The sequence below is a fragment of the Magnolia sinica genome, chromosome 5 (assembly GCF_029962835.1).
Source record: "Magnolia sinica isolate HGM2019 chromosome 5, MsV1, whole genome shotgun sequence".
NCBI classification, from domain to species: Eukaryota; Viridiplantae; Streptophyta; class Magnoliopsida; order Magnoliales; family Magnoliaceae; genus Magnolia; species Magnolia sinica.
Window position 1 is genome coordinate 83,352,793 of NC_080577.1, and position 17,648 is coordinate 83,370,440.

Consider the following 17,648-nt stretch of genomic DNA (forward strand, 5'->3'; position numbering starts at 1 on the left):
GTTTTGAGTTTGGAAACTTAGGGTACATTTTAACTGAGCCTTTGGAAAATGGTATGAAGGAATGGTTCATGTGCCGTAACTCGGGTCAGAGGGTGCACACTTTATATACGAATTTCGGGGTATGACACTAACACCATGATCAAACTACCTATTTAAAACATAGTTTTAAAACTAGAAAATTCGACTTGACTCAGTATCCAGCTGGGCTTAGTTGATTAGAAGATTCAACGACTCGATTCAACTTGATATTTAATTATTAAACTAGGATTAATATTTCAATAATAATAATAACTAATTAAAATAGTTCATGTAAAAAGTATGGAAACAAAATCACAAAATTGCATGGCTTGCTGGTAGATGCATGCATGTCTTTTTATTTAAAAATGAAATTCACTCAGTGACTGACTCGATTTGCGTCGTGTTGACTCAACTCAACGAGTCATTCTTAGTCAAGTTGGCCAGTGAGTTTCACGATGGGTCGGCTCAATTTCTCGTTGAGTTGACTTAGCCTAGTTTCGAGTCAAGTCATCGAGTTTTTAGATGGTTTAGAATTGTATTAAGCTCCTTTGAACCTCTATATATTAAGTATAGGCCGGATCAATTAAGGTGATGAATCGAAGCTGTTTGGCACTTGAGAATATCACCATGAAACTTCCAATAGTTATCTGCATGTTTGTTCTGAAGGTGGCCATGCTCGCCATCACCCCTCATGCAACACGCAGCTTATTCAGAATTGTTCTTGACAGTCCATTAGGAGAAGGGGTTGATGTCGTTCGTGTAGGTAAGCCTTCCTAGAGCATCTTTCTCATTGTACGTTGTGTTCATCCTCACTACGGTTGTACCCTGCCACAACCAATCAGAGAGCTTTACGTGTGATATGTACGAATGCACATGGTGCGCTCAGAGATCTATAGATATGTACAAAGGATATTTCTCGTTAAGTGGAGCCAAGACGTATCAAGCGGTGTCATGCATCACTAGATTGGTCGAAAGAGAAGCAATCAAGCTCGATTGGTCGCAGGACGGGTGGTGAAAGAAGAAGCAAAGGAAGCAGAACGTGAAAAGTATCTAGAAGCCAAGTAGTGGAGAGCTGTTATAGTAACCGTCAGAATGTGGGAATGATCCAAAACAACTACATCAAAGCTATAAATAGAAGAGGAATTTAACAAGAAAAATCGTCTCAAACCAACTCAAACAAACCAAATCAATTATCTTTCAAATTATCCTATCGATTTACATTCCTTAGTATAATCATTTACTTTCCTTGTTAAGCAAATTACATTTTTTTTAGCATGATCTTTACTTTTCAAGTTTGTCGATTTACATTCCTTAGTGTAATCCGTAACATTAACCAAGTAGCCGGTAAATCTATTTGTAATTCAAGTTTGCGCCTGTGTTCACAACCCTAAGTGTAGGGTCATTATGTAGTAATAACTTGGTGAGAACGAGGTCAAATCCACGGGTAATGGGAAACACAGTTTAGAACTAATCTAAATCTAACATAGTTATTTGGGTTTTTAATTTAGCGATGAAGAAAACATGTTTTAATTGATAAAGACAAAAGACTAAGGATCCAGGAATCCACCTATAACAATCTTAATATTCAATCTACTTGATTCAACGATAACTCGATTGGAATTGAAATCTTATCCTATCTAATCGGATGATGGAGCATTTAAAGCATAATGGAATTTTGAACTTTTCATTAGTTTAGTTCTCAAATATCCGTCTAATTGCAATGATCATAAGGAATTCAATCATCCACAATGCCCATAGACGATGGCGAACAACAACTTTTACAGATCACACAATTCCAAAGCCAATAAAATCATATCAAAAGCTTTCATAGCATCACTGTAATTTTAGTCACAGTAAATCATAGAAAACTGAAAATATATTTTTATTTAAACTAAAACTTAAGAAAAGTTCAACATATACTTGAATCAAAGCAAACAAAATATTAAAATAAACTACAAGTTTCATCTATTAACTTTAGCTAAGAGATTAGTCTAAGAAGACTAACATCCTAAAAGAAAAACAAAAAGATCAATTAGAACCCGTAAATAAATCGAAGTGGAAGAACGTTGTCGGCACTCCACCTAAGCCTTCTCTCCCTTTCCAAACCTTAAAAAATGATTTGGAATAACCTATGGACCCCTTTAAATAATTTTGTAACTCAAACTTTCGCACTACCTCAGAAAAGTTTGCAAATCGCCTCAAATTTACGCACTCTGCGCATCTTCGGTGGCAACTTCAATTGCACCTTCCATGGCATCGAATTTTCTTCGATGTAATCGAAAATCATCCAGAATTGTCCAACAAGTTGAACCCGAAATTCTTAAATTATCGATGCCATCGAAGTCTATTTTTAGAATTATTTAAGGAATTCTCTTTTTAGACTCGGAGTTTTAGAATATGATTTTTCTGGCCAATTTTCATGATTCATTTTCTTCACTTCAAATCTTTGATTCTCTTCATTCCTCACTTGATTTCCTTGGATCTTTGGTATGTGAATTCTTCATTAATGATTTCCAAATCTCCAATTGTTTATTATCTTCTTTTGAGCTCTAAATTAATACACTGGGTTGGTTTCTAAATAATTTGCAATACGAAAAACTTTCATACATCACACTTCTCTTTGGTATCTTACAATTATGATGCCTCTCACAAAAAGAAATAAATACAGACAAACAACTTTATATAAGGATTTCTATAAATATATGTCTCCCTCTAGATATATATGCTTATTCCGTTCTTTCTTTTGACATAATTAGCTCACATTGCTTCAAGATACGTAGATCATGAAACATGTCTCTGGTTTATTTTGGAGCCTTGGAAGGACATTAACAAGCATAGTGTCTTTGTTCTTTACATGCAAAGCACAATCCTTTTTTCTAGGAATCTTTCAAATTCTTTTTTCTTCCAAAAAATTTATAAGGCTGGAACTAATGTCTTCGATGAGTTTTTTTAAATCTAAACTTTCTTGGATTTTGATAACTTTCTAAGGAAGATTATCATAGATTTTTTGTTAATTTTCGGCGGCTCTTGCTTTTTTACTTATATTTTAGTACAGTTTTTGAACTTTTGACTAACATATTCAATGATGTCTGCAAAAGCAAGAGTGTCGACTGAAATATTTTTTGAAGATAACATTTTCTTACTATATTACGGATGCCTTCCATCAGTGATACTAGAAACATTACGTTGATTGTTGGCGTCGGATGTAGCCCCAGATAATTTACTTCATTTGCATATTCTTAAAAGAATTTAGGTTAATTAGTCTTATTTTATAAATAAGAAGTAAATCAATTGAATGCCAATGTGTTGACGCTGTAAACTCTTGAAGAAGCTTTGTACCAAGTTTATATAATTCGGCTTCTATTACAGCTCTACTTTGTTCATTTGCTAGGTATATTCACCAATACTTAACTTTTTCGACCATCATGGTACAAATGTGTGTAAAGAAATCCAGCCCATCCATTATGCGTGTCCCACTTGGATGAGGGGTCAGACCAAGTTTCAGACGCATCCAAATTTCAGGTGGGCCCCACCAAGTGATTTTATATGTTTTAGCCATGTCTTCACATGATTTTAGATGGTATGGCCCACCTAAGTTCCCTATACGGCTGATTTTTGGGATATCCCCTAATTTAAAGAGGACCCATCAAATGCAGTGTTGATGTTTGACATACATCACGGTGAGGCCCACACAGCTCGATCTCGTGGGAAGTTCCCATGAGCTCGACCACATGGAACCTTTTCCATATATACACACACACACACACACACACACACACACACACACGAGATGATGCACATGCTTCAACATTGGGCCGCATTTGGATCTACGGTCAGATTGCAATGACAGTTGGATAAGGTGGAAATGACCAAGTTGGCATGACTGCCATGGTTTCCAAACTGGGGAAGTTAAGTAGCCTCCAAATTACAATTGCACCTACAAGCAAGGTACCACAACTTGTGGTGTACCATACCATCTTTCTGCCCAACATGCTACCTGTGTAGGACATCAGCACCATCTAAACTGTAGTCCCCACCATGAAGATCAGGCCAGTGGGCTCATCAGGCGGACCATATCATTGGAATGAATGGACAGTGGACGGATGATCTTCATGGTTAGGAATGCCTTTGATATCATGGTTCTCTCTCTCTCTCTCTCTCTCTCTCTCTCTCTCTCTCTCTCTCTCTCTCTCTCTATAGGTTGGCTAAAAGCTGGGTCCCACGTCTGTGGCGGCCCAAGGTGGATTATCTTGATCCATGAATAGAACATCGTCATAAATGATTAGGATTGTATGTTTTGTTGGTTGACTGATCAGGTTGTTAGCTTACGTCGGATCAAAGTGACACTTGAGAGGTACAGGTGGGACCCATTAGGATGGATAATCTAGATCCACGATCAAACTGCTTTTTTTCATAAATGATCTGGACCATCCATTTTTGCTTGTCATTGATCAGCTAGCAAAGATTATTAGATCAAAGTGATTCTTGGGAGGGTGAGGAATTAATAGGTGCAGCCCACATGATTAGCATTCTAGATCCGTAATCAAACAACCTTGTGATAAATGATCTGGACCATCCATTTCGTTCATCATTGATCAGATGTTTACGATCATTAAATCCATGTGATTCTTGAGAGAGTGAAGTCGAAATGCAGGCACAAATTATGGAAGATCCAAATCAATCATTACACATTTTTGTATAAGTGATCTGAACCGTCTATTTTATTGAGCGAGGATCATCATATCAAAGTGACTCCCACGAGATAGACAACCCAAATCCATACCAATTAGTATTTGGTTGTAAATGATCTAAGCCATCCATTTTGTTGACTATTGATCAGGTACAAGGATCATCATATCAAAGTGATTCTTGAGAGGAATGGGGAAGTAGAGGTGGGGTCCACAACATTGATGGACCAAAATCATCACCAGGTTCTTTTCATCACAAATTATATGGATTGTATGTTCTTGGCCAATTCAAAGGCAGCGTTAAGTGTGGGAATATGATTACAAGATCCCTCGTGCAGACTGGAAGAAAAATGGGCACATTTCCATTATAGAGCTTTGCTATGTCACACACGTGTCAAGACAGTTAATGCAAGCCACACATGTGGCAGCCTGGCACATTGGTAAGAGATCTAATCCATTCATCATCAAAGTGGCACTATTTAGATGATCTCACCTAAGAATCAGATCAGTCCAATCGTCAGGTGGGCCACAGTTTACAAAACAAATTTATTGCGTGTTGCACTAGAAGCCTTGTAAAACACCTGTGGGCTTAGGAGATCTCTATACCTTTTATCGGTTTCACAATGCATATACTGAAAAAATGTCTACATCACAGATGTGTAAATAGAACAAAGGGGGGTATTCTCTCTGATGAAACTATACAGTTGAAGAGAAAATAAGAAGATTAGTTATATTTCTTACCTGAAGGGGACATGTAGCGCCATAGAATCCCTCCAACAAGATTGTTCAGGGAATGCGAAGCCATTGGTACAATGATACTTGAGGTTACTGCTGTCGCAAGACCATAAGCAAGCCCCACAAATGTTGCCCTGAAATGGTTTGCATTAAAATTTAGATTGTAGTCACATTTTCTTCTTCTTCTTTTTTTTTTTGTTAGGGCATTTGAACAACCGCCTCTCCGAATGCCACAGTAAGGAGACTCGATCACAGGCCATGCCTTGGGAGAGTGGGTACACTACCAACTTGGCTACTGAGCTGGGTGTAGAGTGGGGCCAGATTAGCAGTGAAGTATAAGGTCAAAAGCATTTCTTTGGAGAGATCTTTCATTGAGAATCAAAACCCATCAGCCTAAATATTCAGTAAGGCTATTTTTGGGCATGCCCGCTTTTGGTGGAAAATGGCAATTTTGGGTGAAACGGACCATCCTGGATCTGGTTTCCAGAACTAGCACTGGGCTCAAAGTGATGATCATAACCATCTGATTAATGACCAAAAAATGGATGGTCTAGATCATTTACCAAAAAGCCTTGTGAATGCTTTTTGGTAAATGTTCAAGAAAATGTTTCAATCATGTCGTAACTCAAAAACAAATCTAGCAAGGCATGAACATGATTACCAGACAGCAAACGAATACTTCCGGCCGCTTCCCAAGTGAAGAGCTCCAAATATAGCACCGACTGCCAAGGCACTCTTCCAACTAAGCCCAAAGAGAGGCAGTAAGGCCCCACGGAAAAGCAGCTCCTGAGATGACAGCATTTATGTGATATGAAGGCAGTGATTCTTGTTTGCTATCTAAGGCACAGATCTTTGTAGTTTACCTCACTAATCCCAGGCAGAAATGCTACCACCACATAATCCAAAGGTTGAAGTGAACCGAGGACCTGAAATACAAAATTGTAATAGTTGCAGAAACTCTAACACAACAAGCAAGGATTAAATTGATGCAATTTGACAGGTACAGCTTCATGCATAGGAAATCTATTAAATCTTATTTTCAGTTCTTAGATTCAAAATGGGGTTCAAGTCCAAGCTCAATGGTAAACAACCTTCACCACAACATTGAAACATCAGGTAAAACCCAAAAAAAAAAAAAACCCTGTTTCAAAGATTCAATATATTGTTATGCAGTATGCGCAGATTTGTGAAAGTTACAAATCTTGATAGTTATTCAAGAGACGATTGATATATTGAAACAAATGGCACAAGTAAGATTCCTTTATTTATTTGAGACCGAGTTCTCCATTCATTCGGAACAGGGATCTTCCCTGTTTTGAACTTAGTTTGTAGATGTGGGGCCCATGATTGGTGTATCCAAGCCATAGCTCTGATGGCCCCATCATGGATGGACCATTCCCAGAATACCCTCTCCATTTGTCAACTCTAACCTTCCTGTTGTTGGCATGCAAATACACGGCTAAAAAGAAATGCATGAACAAACCACATTCAATGGAGGAAAGACCAAAGATTCGATAGCTAGGATCTTCTAATTTGGGAGCTTTGGAGGGAATGGTACATCCATGATGGTGGCCGTTGGATGGATCAACCATGGGCCCCACTTCTACAAACCAAGTTTTGAACAGGGAAGTGCCCTGTTCAGAATGAAGAGGGAACTCTCCCCCGATCTAGTTATTTATTTTTAAAAGATAGATCCAACATCTTTTTGCTTGTGGTTGACAAACAGACTATACATGCCATGTTTCAAGCAAGAGGAGCACTTTCCCTTAGGGGGTGTCTGATTTTCCAAATCGCCTGTAAATGCAAGGAAAGAAGTCATTATTACCTTTTACAAATGTTTGCCAAGGTATGGAAATAAGTGCATATTTCCTCCTCGGAAATCGGTCCAAGAAGAGCTAACTTAAATTTGTGAGCCCCACCGTGATGTATGTGTATCCATGCCGTCCATCAGTTTTACCATAACATTTTAGGGGCATGAGCCAACAAATGAGGCAGATCCGAAGCTCAAGTGGACCACACCACAGGAAACAGTGATCCTAAAGAGGTCCACCATTGAAAGCTATTTCATTCCTAGGGCCCACATTGAGGTTTGTTTGTCATCTAACCTATTCAGAAGGATTCAGAGCCATGGATAAAGGGAAAACACAAATATCAGCTTCATACAAAACTTCTGGGGCCCCCAAGAAGTTTTCAACGGTAGGTGCTCATATCCCATTATTTGCTGTGGTGTGGTCCACTTGAGCTTTGGATTTGCTTCATTTTTCAGCTCATGCCCTAAAATGAGCTTGCGAAAGGGATTGATGCCATGGATTATTACGGTGGGCCCCACTGTTTTTTTCGTTTTCTGCCTTGGGTTTGGAGACAGAATACATCAATGGTCATACTTGTCAATGTCAGGTTGGAAGTGCTGCTGTAATTTCAAAGGTAAATAATCATTACCCATTTACGGGTATTTACAAGAGGGTTTGAAAAATAAAAAACCCCCTTATAGTAATTCTCCATGACAGGATTTTCTTAATTCTTTAAAAGACACTACCAGGTCGAAATATAAGGCATACCTGTTGATTGGCTGCTTCACTGGACTCTGCAAAATCTGGCCATATTTTCAATAGTAAATATCGACATGACGATATCAATATAACCAGTCCTGTGATCAACTCAAGATGCCATGTCTCAAAATCAACTGTATATGAAACCAATCAGTGACTCCTCTAAAATAATGAAAATATTTGCTACAAGCATAACAGAGAGGGTTCATGTAAAACAAGGAAACAATCATAAGTGCAAAAGGAAACTGTATAGGAAAAAAAAAAAAAAGCGTGAAAATTTTTACATGATACTTCTGTGGATGAGTCAAGGATTGCCCATCCTTCTGTAAATGCAATATGAGAAACCTGCAAGTCACAACCAGAGAGGGAAGGTGAGTATTTAGTTGGGAACACTTAAGTTTGGATGCAGAAGTGAAATGTGTGTGTAACACTTAGTTCAGGTCCACAAGTGAAATGTGTGCATGCATGTGTGTATGCAGTGTGTGTGTGTGTGTGTACGTCATGCTATATTGATCAATTCAAGCCTAAATAACTGGGCCAAGGCTATGGCAACGATGATTGCAATTTAATCCGACGGTGCATATGAACACACCACTAAGAATATAAATAGGTTGCAGAATCTAACCATAAAACTAACCCAAAAATGTGGAGATCTTGTTAAACATGCATAGCTAGAATTGTGTTGTTATCTGGGTGTTGGAGAATCCGATGCATGATAAGCATGTAGAAAACTTGAACTAGACTTTAAGAAAAGCTGCTACTTGTCCTACCATTTTGAAGATTAAACCAGGTTTTATGAACTTGGAGAAGTATAACAGAAAAATGCTTCCATTCCTCCAGGGAAATGGAAGGCAGCAACTCCCTATAGACCCAACAAAAAAAGCTGGAAAATGTGAATTAAAAGAAGAAGAATTTATTATATGCCTGCCAACAGGCCAGACCTGACATTGGCTTCAAGGTTGCGAACACGGGACTTGCACTCGACTCAGTTGGTCCACAAAAGTTGACTCAGGTGAGTCACATTTTTCAGAGTAAATACTTATATAATTATAAAAATTATAGAAAAATATTTTAAAATACTTAATTACCTGATGGTTAGTATTGTTTGATCTGATTCTAGAGATATGCCCCATAATTTGGATGGTGAAGACATACATGAGTGCCAAGTAAGAGGAGGCTGAGTCATCTAGTTTTAAAATCAAACAGGTGGTAAACTACAATACTAGTGTAGCCTGTACTTTTTTAAAGTATTAGGTTGGCAAGGCATACTCTGTGAACACACATATAACAGGAGAGTCCTTCATGACACCACATATGCCAACTTGGCACACGTATGAGATCTAAGCAGTCCACTTTGTAGATTTCATTTCTTTAAAGTCAAGCTCGGTCCATTTGTGAATTTAAGAAGTGATAGGATATCTTCAAAAAGCTTGGCTAAACATTTTTAGCCATTCGTTTGCTTTGTAGCCTCTAAGGTCCACTGATCAGGGCACAGGCCTTATTTTTGCTCAACAGGAGTTTCATAAAGGGAACCATCTAATGAGCAGAGTGGATTGCCCTAAGTGACTCTTCAGCACATGAAATAGATGGGATCTGTCATACACATGCGCGTGCCCAGCAAGGCCCCGACTTCTTTGTCTAGTCTGTGAATAGTGAGGGAGAAAGAAATTTGATAGTAGCGTGGAGTATGAAAGATTATACATAGGCACTTCAAGGTTCTACATGTAAAATACAAATAACTCAAATTGAAATGCCCCAATGGTGATCCCCAATTTAAATGCAGTGTTAACAAAAAATTAAATTTATGCTAATTAAATAATGTAACTATTGTGAACAATTATTGGATGATTGGAAAGAAGAATAGACAACCCTCCTAATTCATCAAATATGTGACCATAAATCAGAGGTTTGGACCCTTCAGCCAATCAAGTTTTCGGGACAATCTCTCTATAGTAGGTCCCGCAATTTCAATGGTATTTTGGAGCTTTTGTTTTGGCAAGCTTCCAGTTTCTGAGTGCACATGCATCAACCATCTCAATCTGACAAAAGTATCAAATGACTCTTCTTTCTCCTTTTCTCCTCCAAGCAGAAGACGACCAGGAACCATCAGGGAGTTGCAGACTGACATTTTTAACCCCATCACTACCCGCCACCGCCTTCCATACAAGGCACTATGGAAAAAAAAAAAAAAAACTAACACATATAGGTCACACAAATTGTCAAGACATACCCATTTTTTACCACTGCGGGTTACTCAAAAACTCAGTCAAATTCATCCAAGTGACATTTGATTTTGCCCTCCATCAAGACTACACCTATTTTGGCTCAATAGGGCTTCAAAAGCAGGTTGACTCGACCAAGTCCTGAGTGGAATCGGCAAGTAGGCCAACCTTGGTTAGCTTCAGCCTGGACTTTCAACCTGTCGTGCCGGGCATATTCAAAATTTTTATCTTGCCCAGCCCGACTGTGGCCCATCGACATCCCTATATTAGTTTTTTAAGAAGACAACAGGAGCAACTTGGATGGCAATGAAAGAGGAAAGATGAGGGTTTCTATGACAAATAAAACAGTACTCAGAAAAAGGAAGAAACCAACCTGTCGAATTATCACACCCAAAGTGAATATCAACCCAGATGTGACGATGCAAGCCTGAAGCACAACACTCCTAGAAGAACTTGGGGTAGAAGTAGAACTCTTTCCAATCAAGTTATCATTCAACAACTCCACACTATCATCAGAAATAACATCACCTACTGCAGATGATCTGTCTTCAAACCTGTCATATTCATTTGAAGGATGCTTGTTAGTTTCTGAAGTTCTACTTTTGGGTGCTTCCCCATCTTTTCTTGCTTTTCTGACAGATTTCCGAGTTGCAAAAGCTCTTAGATCAGCTCCAAAGCCCTGCAAGAATGATGAGAAGACTACTTGTATAGAAGTATTGGTATAATTTAAATTACTCCGCAATTATTTTTTATTGCTTTCATCTTAAGGTATTTGAAGTTCTACTGAAGGGAGACTGAGAATGTTTATCTATCACACACACACACACACACACAAGAATTTAAACTTAGAAATGCGTAGTAATGCAACTTTGCATTGCTTCCCAACAAAATAATAATAATATTGAAAAGGAAACTTCGAAATGCACTTACGTGGTGTCCTTTGGCAGGCAAAATCCTCCTCCTAGAGGGTAAAAAGCCACTACACTTTCTACCTGATAATGTGATATTTTTTTCCGATCGGAGTGAGCAGCAAATCATCTCGACCAATAATTAACAATTCATGAAACATACAATGCACATCCAACAAAAAAGAGAGGTAGAAATGTAGTTGGAAATGCATCAACAAATGTAGTTGGAATTTTGTGTGATCATTTTGAACTAGTATGATCTAAAGTCTAGAACCTCGCATATCATATTTAAAATTTCATGTCTTGCATCAAATTGGTATCAGAGCTTAGGGTTCTTATAAGGGAATGCATTGCATGTTTAGGGTTTGGTCTATTCACATTTAGTTTGCATTAACTCTCATCATGGAGTCTTGTAAGATCATTTAGCCTCATTTAGACGCATATAGTTGTGTTAGAGGGTCTTTGAGTTGGGGAACAGTTGTATGCCCACACGTACTAGTCGCGGTTTTGGTTTGCACCCTACGCTAAATATGGAGCAATAGCAAGAATCAATGGACAACCTAACCCGGCAGTTTGAGTCTTTGGGTAAGCGCTTGGAACAACGTATTGACTATCTCCTTGAACAAATTAATGTCCGTGTTACCCAATTAGAGACCTCCGCCTGGGCAAACCCCGTCATTGGGGAAGATGCCCAATCTTAGGCAGGTGGTCAGGAGGATAGACCAAGGAATGGAGGTGACCAAGGAATCGGTTATGGGTGCGTACCCATGCACCCACCCCGTGAGGGACATCAAGACCACTATCAGTGTTCGAATTATCTCCGATATTATCGAAATATCTCCAATATTATCTTTATCTCCAGCTCAACGATACTGATAACACTGGTAGCGATATCGATAACATTGGTAGTATCAGAAATTCTAGGTATTAGTAATGTATCCCTAAGTATCGTCAATGCATCAATATCACTAATGTAATCGCCAATATTTTCAACTATGTAAATTGTAAGTGTCTCTTGTATTGCCAATGCATCAATATCACCAATGTATCACCAATATTTTCGACTATGTAAATTCTAGGTAATGCTTGTATCATAAGAGTATCGGCGATATTTCAATAATATCGCCAACGTATTGATATCATCAAAAAATATTTTATTAGAAAAAAATATATATATTTCAATTTTTTTATGGGCACATGGTTGTATGTAGTGTTCAATTTGTCATTGAGGATATTGATAATATCTTGATATTATCGATATCGCAACATGCGTGATATTGATACCATAATCTTTCATTTCCTTTCCAATTGTTGATGATTTCTTGGTGAAATATCATGTTTGTTGATATTTTGCAATATCGATGGATGTTTGAATGGAAGGTTGGATGGTTAAATAGGCCGAATGGGATGGTTGGACTGATTTCTTACAACAACACATGCTTTTAAGGCCCCTTTTGCAATTTTTCATTTCTAAATATGCAAGTATGTACATTTTAACATCTCCTGAAGTTTCGCTGAAAATTCCACCGTTTTTCCCGTGTTTCCCCAAATTTTTGGTTATCAACGATATCAATATTGTTTTTGTATCCCTAGCCAACGAAACTTGTAACGATACCGATACTTCGAACACTCACCATTATGACCCCGATGCGCAACTCCTCAAGGGAGTTAGAGTAGATGCCCCCACTTTTGATAGCTACTTGGACCGTAAAGCTTTTCTAGATTGGTTGACAGATATGAACCACTATTTTGAGTGGTATGATATATCGGATGCTCGTCGAGTCCGATTCGCCAAGATGAAGCTTGTGGGCCAAGCAAAGAGGTTTCGCGCTACTTTAGAGCGAAAGAAAGAAAGTTCGAGGGAGGTCCCAATAGTCCATTGGGGACAAATGAAAAAAACTCTTAAGGAAAAATACCTCCCTTTTTCTTACCACTTGAGGTTGGTTGAGGAATGATAGTCTCTTCGACAAGGTTCCATGAGTGTTGCTGAATACATTGAGAAGTTCAAAGAGTACTTGACCCATTGTGAAGTTGATAAGGACCCTGTACTCACTCTTGCTCGATTTAAGGCGGGCCTCCGTTCTGACATTAGGAGAGAATTGCTCGCCAAGGACATAGACACTCTTGAACAGATGTATCAAGCAGTATTGGAGGTCGAGCAATACCTCAAAGCATCTGCGGGAAGGCGGTTTGAGTCTCGTGATTGTGGCGCTAAGGTCAACCCTTCTGGGGATAAAATTGACACTAGATATCAGTATAAGCCTTCCGGTAGCTCTCAGTCTAGGCCCCAGAATGATAAGGGTAAAGACGTTGTCGGATCTGGCTCGCGCAGAAGCGAGGCGACTAGGTGTTTTAGATGACAGGGGTTTGGTCACTTTGCCCACCAGTGTGGCACGAAAGAAGGCACCAAGGTGTTCCTTATTGAGGGGCAAGTAGAAGTAATGCCCCAAAAAGTAACGGTAAGGAGGAAGAATATGAGCTAACAGAAGCTCCTAGTGATAAGAAAGAGGGAGCGCAAGAGTCTGCGACCCTTGCGGTTAAGCGTTGCGCCTTTGCACAAGCAAAGAATACCGACGATTAGCGCCGCAACACGATCTCCAATACTAACACAAAATGTAGTGATAAGAGCTGCGAGATGATCGTGGATAGCGATGGTTGTGCCAACATGGCATCAACTAGCACTGTGAGCCGTCTGGACTTCAAACTTGAAGCCCATACTCAACCCTATATAGTGTCTTGGTTTGATGAAACTTTCATTCCAATCTTGCACCGCTGTCTTGTTCCTATTCGGTTTGGATCATATAAAGACACATTTTAGTGTGATGTTGTTCCTATTTAGTTTGGGACGTATAAACCTAGGAAGCCTATTGATATTGTCCCTATATCCCTGTCCCATAGGCCATTAAAGTCTACAGAGTCCTTTGCACATCACATTCATTCATTACATCAAGAAATCAGGCAAAAGATCAATAGTAGTAATGAACGTTACAAAATTTCAGCAGACCAACATAAACATTTCAAGGAGTTCAATGTAGGGGACTCTGTGACAGTCCGCATCAGGCCCAAGCGGTACCTTCAGGGGGCCGTTCGTAAATTACACACGCGTAGCGCTGGACTATTCAAAATTATAAAACGAAACTGTCTCAATGCGTATGTGATAGATCTTCCACCTTCCATGGGAATTAGTTCCACATTCAATGTGGAGGATCTAGTTGATTTTTATGGGACCACTGATACATTGTCCGGCCTTTCGCCCAATCATCCTGATTCCCTAGACCTGTTCCTTGATCCATGGTCTCTTCTCGATCCTTCTTTCCAGCCTCTACCTCCCATACCTACCCTTCCCACACCCAGAGAGGAGATGAAGGATATCCTGGACCATCAGATAGTACAGACATCGAACGGTGGATTTCAAAAGTTTCTGGTCAAGTGGAAGTCACGCCCAGCTTCAGACAATACGTGACTCACTGAGGAGGAGCTTCAGAGACTTGATCCTGATATCTTGGAGCGGTTCACAAATTTTGTTTCGCCAGTGGCGAAATCTTCGCAGCCTGGGAGAGTTGATTGGGACATCACGCGCGCACACACGCCCCCTCCCCCCTACGCACGTACGCATGAAGGAGGGCCCCACCATCAATCTGGATCGATGACGACGTCTAGGAAAAGCCTCCTAGTTAGAGGACTGTGTTTTGATTCATTGGAGTGGACCCGATCGTCATGTGAATCCCACTATGGGTTCCCATGATCGTGGCCTACTATTCTAAATAATCTAGTACTTTAGGTTTTGCTTATTATTGTTATTAGGAATATCATGGACGGTTTAAATTGCTTTGATTAGTTATTTTTTATTACTTCGTCTCCAAGTAATAAAGTGCGCACATGGCGCGAGTTTTGAGGTATAGGATTTTATTATAAATAGGCACCCCTTGTAGTCTTTTTTTTTCTCATTGATGATTGGAATAAAATTTCTGCGTTTTTCCTGCTCCTTTCTGAGTTGTGAAAACCTAATTGGGTATGAAGTCCTCCCTTTTTCGAAGGGCTACTACTGTGGTGCAAAGCCACACCCATCCCGATTGCCCCCATCTCGTACCATCCATATTCATCTTTTCCTACAGCTATCCAACCTTCAAATCCATTGTTATTTTGCAGTCAATCCTTTCCTACAATAGATTTCCAGAATCCGGCCCTGCAAGAAGGCTAAAACTTCGGCGGAGCAATACGCGTGGACCGGAACGCAAATCAGGCTGAAACTTGGTGGTTGTGTGGCCCAGCCCTAGCCAACCAAACCCAAGTTGGGATTTTTTGGGTTTGTGGACCCCACACACGTGCGGACAGCCCTCAGCACACGTGCGTTAGGCCTAGCCTGTTGTCCACACGTGTGGCCTGGTTTCAGGTTCACTCTCTCTTCTCTTTCATTCCTCTCTTACTTGATTTCCCTAACCCTAACCCTAGATTGTCTTAAATCCCAATTTTTATGCCCTTTTCTACGACCCTAGGGTTCCCCAAATTGAAACCTGTGAATCCCTTGGGTTGGGGAAATATTTATGTGCATGTGTGGATGAATTTACTCTCCTTTGAGCATTGTTTGGTCTATAACTTTAATTGATCCAGCCCTAGCATGTGTAAGCCTAGACCCGCATAGATTCCCCTTGATTGAGTGTTTGACTTTATGTGGGATGTGGAATTTTGTGTGATCGTTTTGAACTGGTATGACCGAAAGCTTCGAATCTCGCATATCATGTTTAAAATTTCATGTCCTGCATCAAACATGTGCCACAAACAACCTTCAAGCGCCCTCATATATGTCACATTCAACCTTCAAGCACCCCATATGTGCCATATTCAACCTTTTCTCCATGTGTCACATTTGACGTGCAAGTTCCTGACATGTGACACATGTGCTAGTGCATCAGTGTGCGAAGCGCCGCGTATGCCATCATCCATCTTCAAGCATTCCACACGTCAAATGTTCTAAGATCAATCTTCAAGCACCTCACGTGCGACATGTGCCACCATCGATCTAAAAGCAACCCAATGTGCTAATGTACACATGTGATAGATGTGTCAAGTGATCTTTTCCTATTCCAAGGTGTTTACAACATAGTATTCAAGACAGAGTGTCCAAACTAGCTATCCAGACTATACAAGACAAGTTTGTTGACCTAAATGGGTGTTTAGACTCTTATTTTGAACAAATTAAACACAACTTTGAAAAATTGCTCCAAACAAATCCCTTAGACTTGATGCTCTTTTCCTTTCATGCACATGTTTTTATTTCCTTTAGATGAATTGCAGGCACACCAAGACTATACAATCAAACTCATGTGTTTGGAGCAATGTTTTCAAAACCAAATTAGACAAGGACCTATAGGCAGGCCAAACTAATCTAACTGTCATGTCAAGCAGGTTGACTCATGAAGGAAGAAGAAGGCATGTGGAAGCTTAGCTATCTAAGTGCTAGCACACATGCCAATTGTTAAAGATAGTGCTGACAATACCGAAAGATTGGGGAGAGCCCTCTACTAACTCAAAATCCACTATCATCAATGAGCTTAATTGGGAGGTTTCCAGTCTTCATCTTTCTCCATTTGTCGGTAATTCGAGTGATCCACCAAGTATACCTGCAAGCTAATCTAGGCCCGCATCCCATGCTTCTAAGTCATGGATCGTTGATTCCGGTGCCACCGATCACATGACTGGACGGAAAGATACTTTCTTTCATATTTTTGCCTTCCACATCGAATTAAATTGGCTGATATGATGGGGACATCATGTGCACAGCCCCCACCCTACGTACATATTCAAGGAGGATGTGGGCCCCACTTTTGATCCGGATCGATGACGACATCTCTGGAGAGCCTCACAGTTAGGGGATGCGTTATGGGGCTTTAGAGTGGACCCAATCATCACATAGATTCTACCATTGGATCTCATGTTCAAGGCCCATTTTTATTGCTTAGTATTTATTTGCTTTAAGTTTTGGTATTAATGCGCGCACATGGCGCAAGGGTAAAATTGTCTTTTGGGGTTTAGGGTTTTCCTATAAATAAAGCAGCCCCATGTAGGTATTGGTATGAAGTTTATGAATAAAATTGCTGCGATTTCTTCCTCTCTATCTCTTTGTGTTGAAGAATCAAATTGGGTGCGAAACCATCCCTTCCTCGAAGGGCTAACTACCGTGGTGTGAAGCTACACCCATTCCAAATCACCCCCACCTCCATCATCTTCTACATCATTTCCATCTTCAAATTCACCCTCTCTCATACCCAAGTTCTCTTCTACAGCAGGGCATATGCAAATTTCAGATTCTGGCCCATCTGAGGGGCTGAAACTTCAACGGAGTATTATGCACAAACTGTGCATCGAATCAACATGAAATTTGGCATGGAGGCAGTCCTACCCTGTCTGATCCTAGCCTAGAAGTCAGTTTCTGACTTTGTGGGTCCCACACACATGTGGACGGTTGGACACGCACGTGCACCCAGGGCCATCTGCTGTCCAATGCATGTGATTCATCTCAGGTTCTAT

At 39.9% G+C, this 17,648-nt stretch overlaps 1 protein-coding gene across 1 annotated transcript in view; it reads right to left on the reverse strand.

The window, feature by feature from the left end:
• Positions 1–232: 232 nt before the first annotated feature.
• The window catches only part of LOC131246219 (uncharacterized), a 29,478-nt gene continuing 12,062 nt past the window's right edge, over positions 233–17,648 (reverse strand). Inside the window, exons 4-11 of the mRNA XM_058246124.1 lie at positions 11,143–11,204; positions 10,586–10,891; positions 8,275–8,335; positions 8,000–8,124; positions 6,305–6,367; positions 6,103–6,227; positions 5,448–5,575; positions 233–843 (exon numbers count right to left, since the gene is read on the reverse strand). Of these exons, the coding sequence (XP_058102107.1) occupies positions 806–843; positions 5,448–5,575; positions 6,103–6,227; positions 6,305–6,367; positions 8,000–8,124; positions 8,275–8,335; positions 10,586–10,891; positions 11,143–11,204 (908 nt within the window). The 3' untranslated portion in view covers positions 233–805. The remainder of the gene's footprint in view (positions 844–5,447; positions 5,576–6,102; positions 6,228–6,304; positions 6,368–7,999; positions 8,125–8,274; positions 8,336–10,585; positions 10,892–11,142; positions 11,205–17,648) is intronic.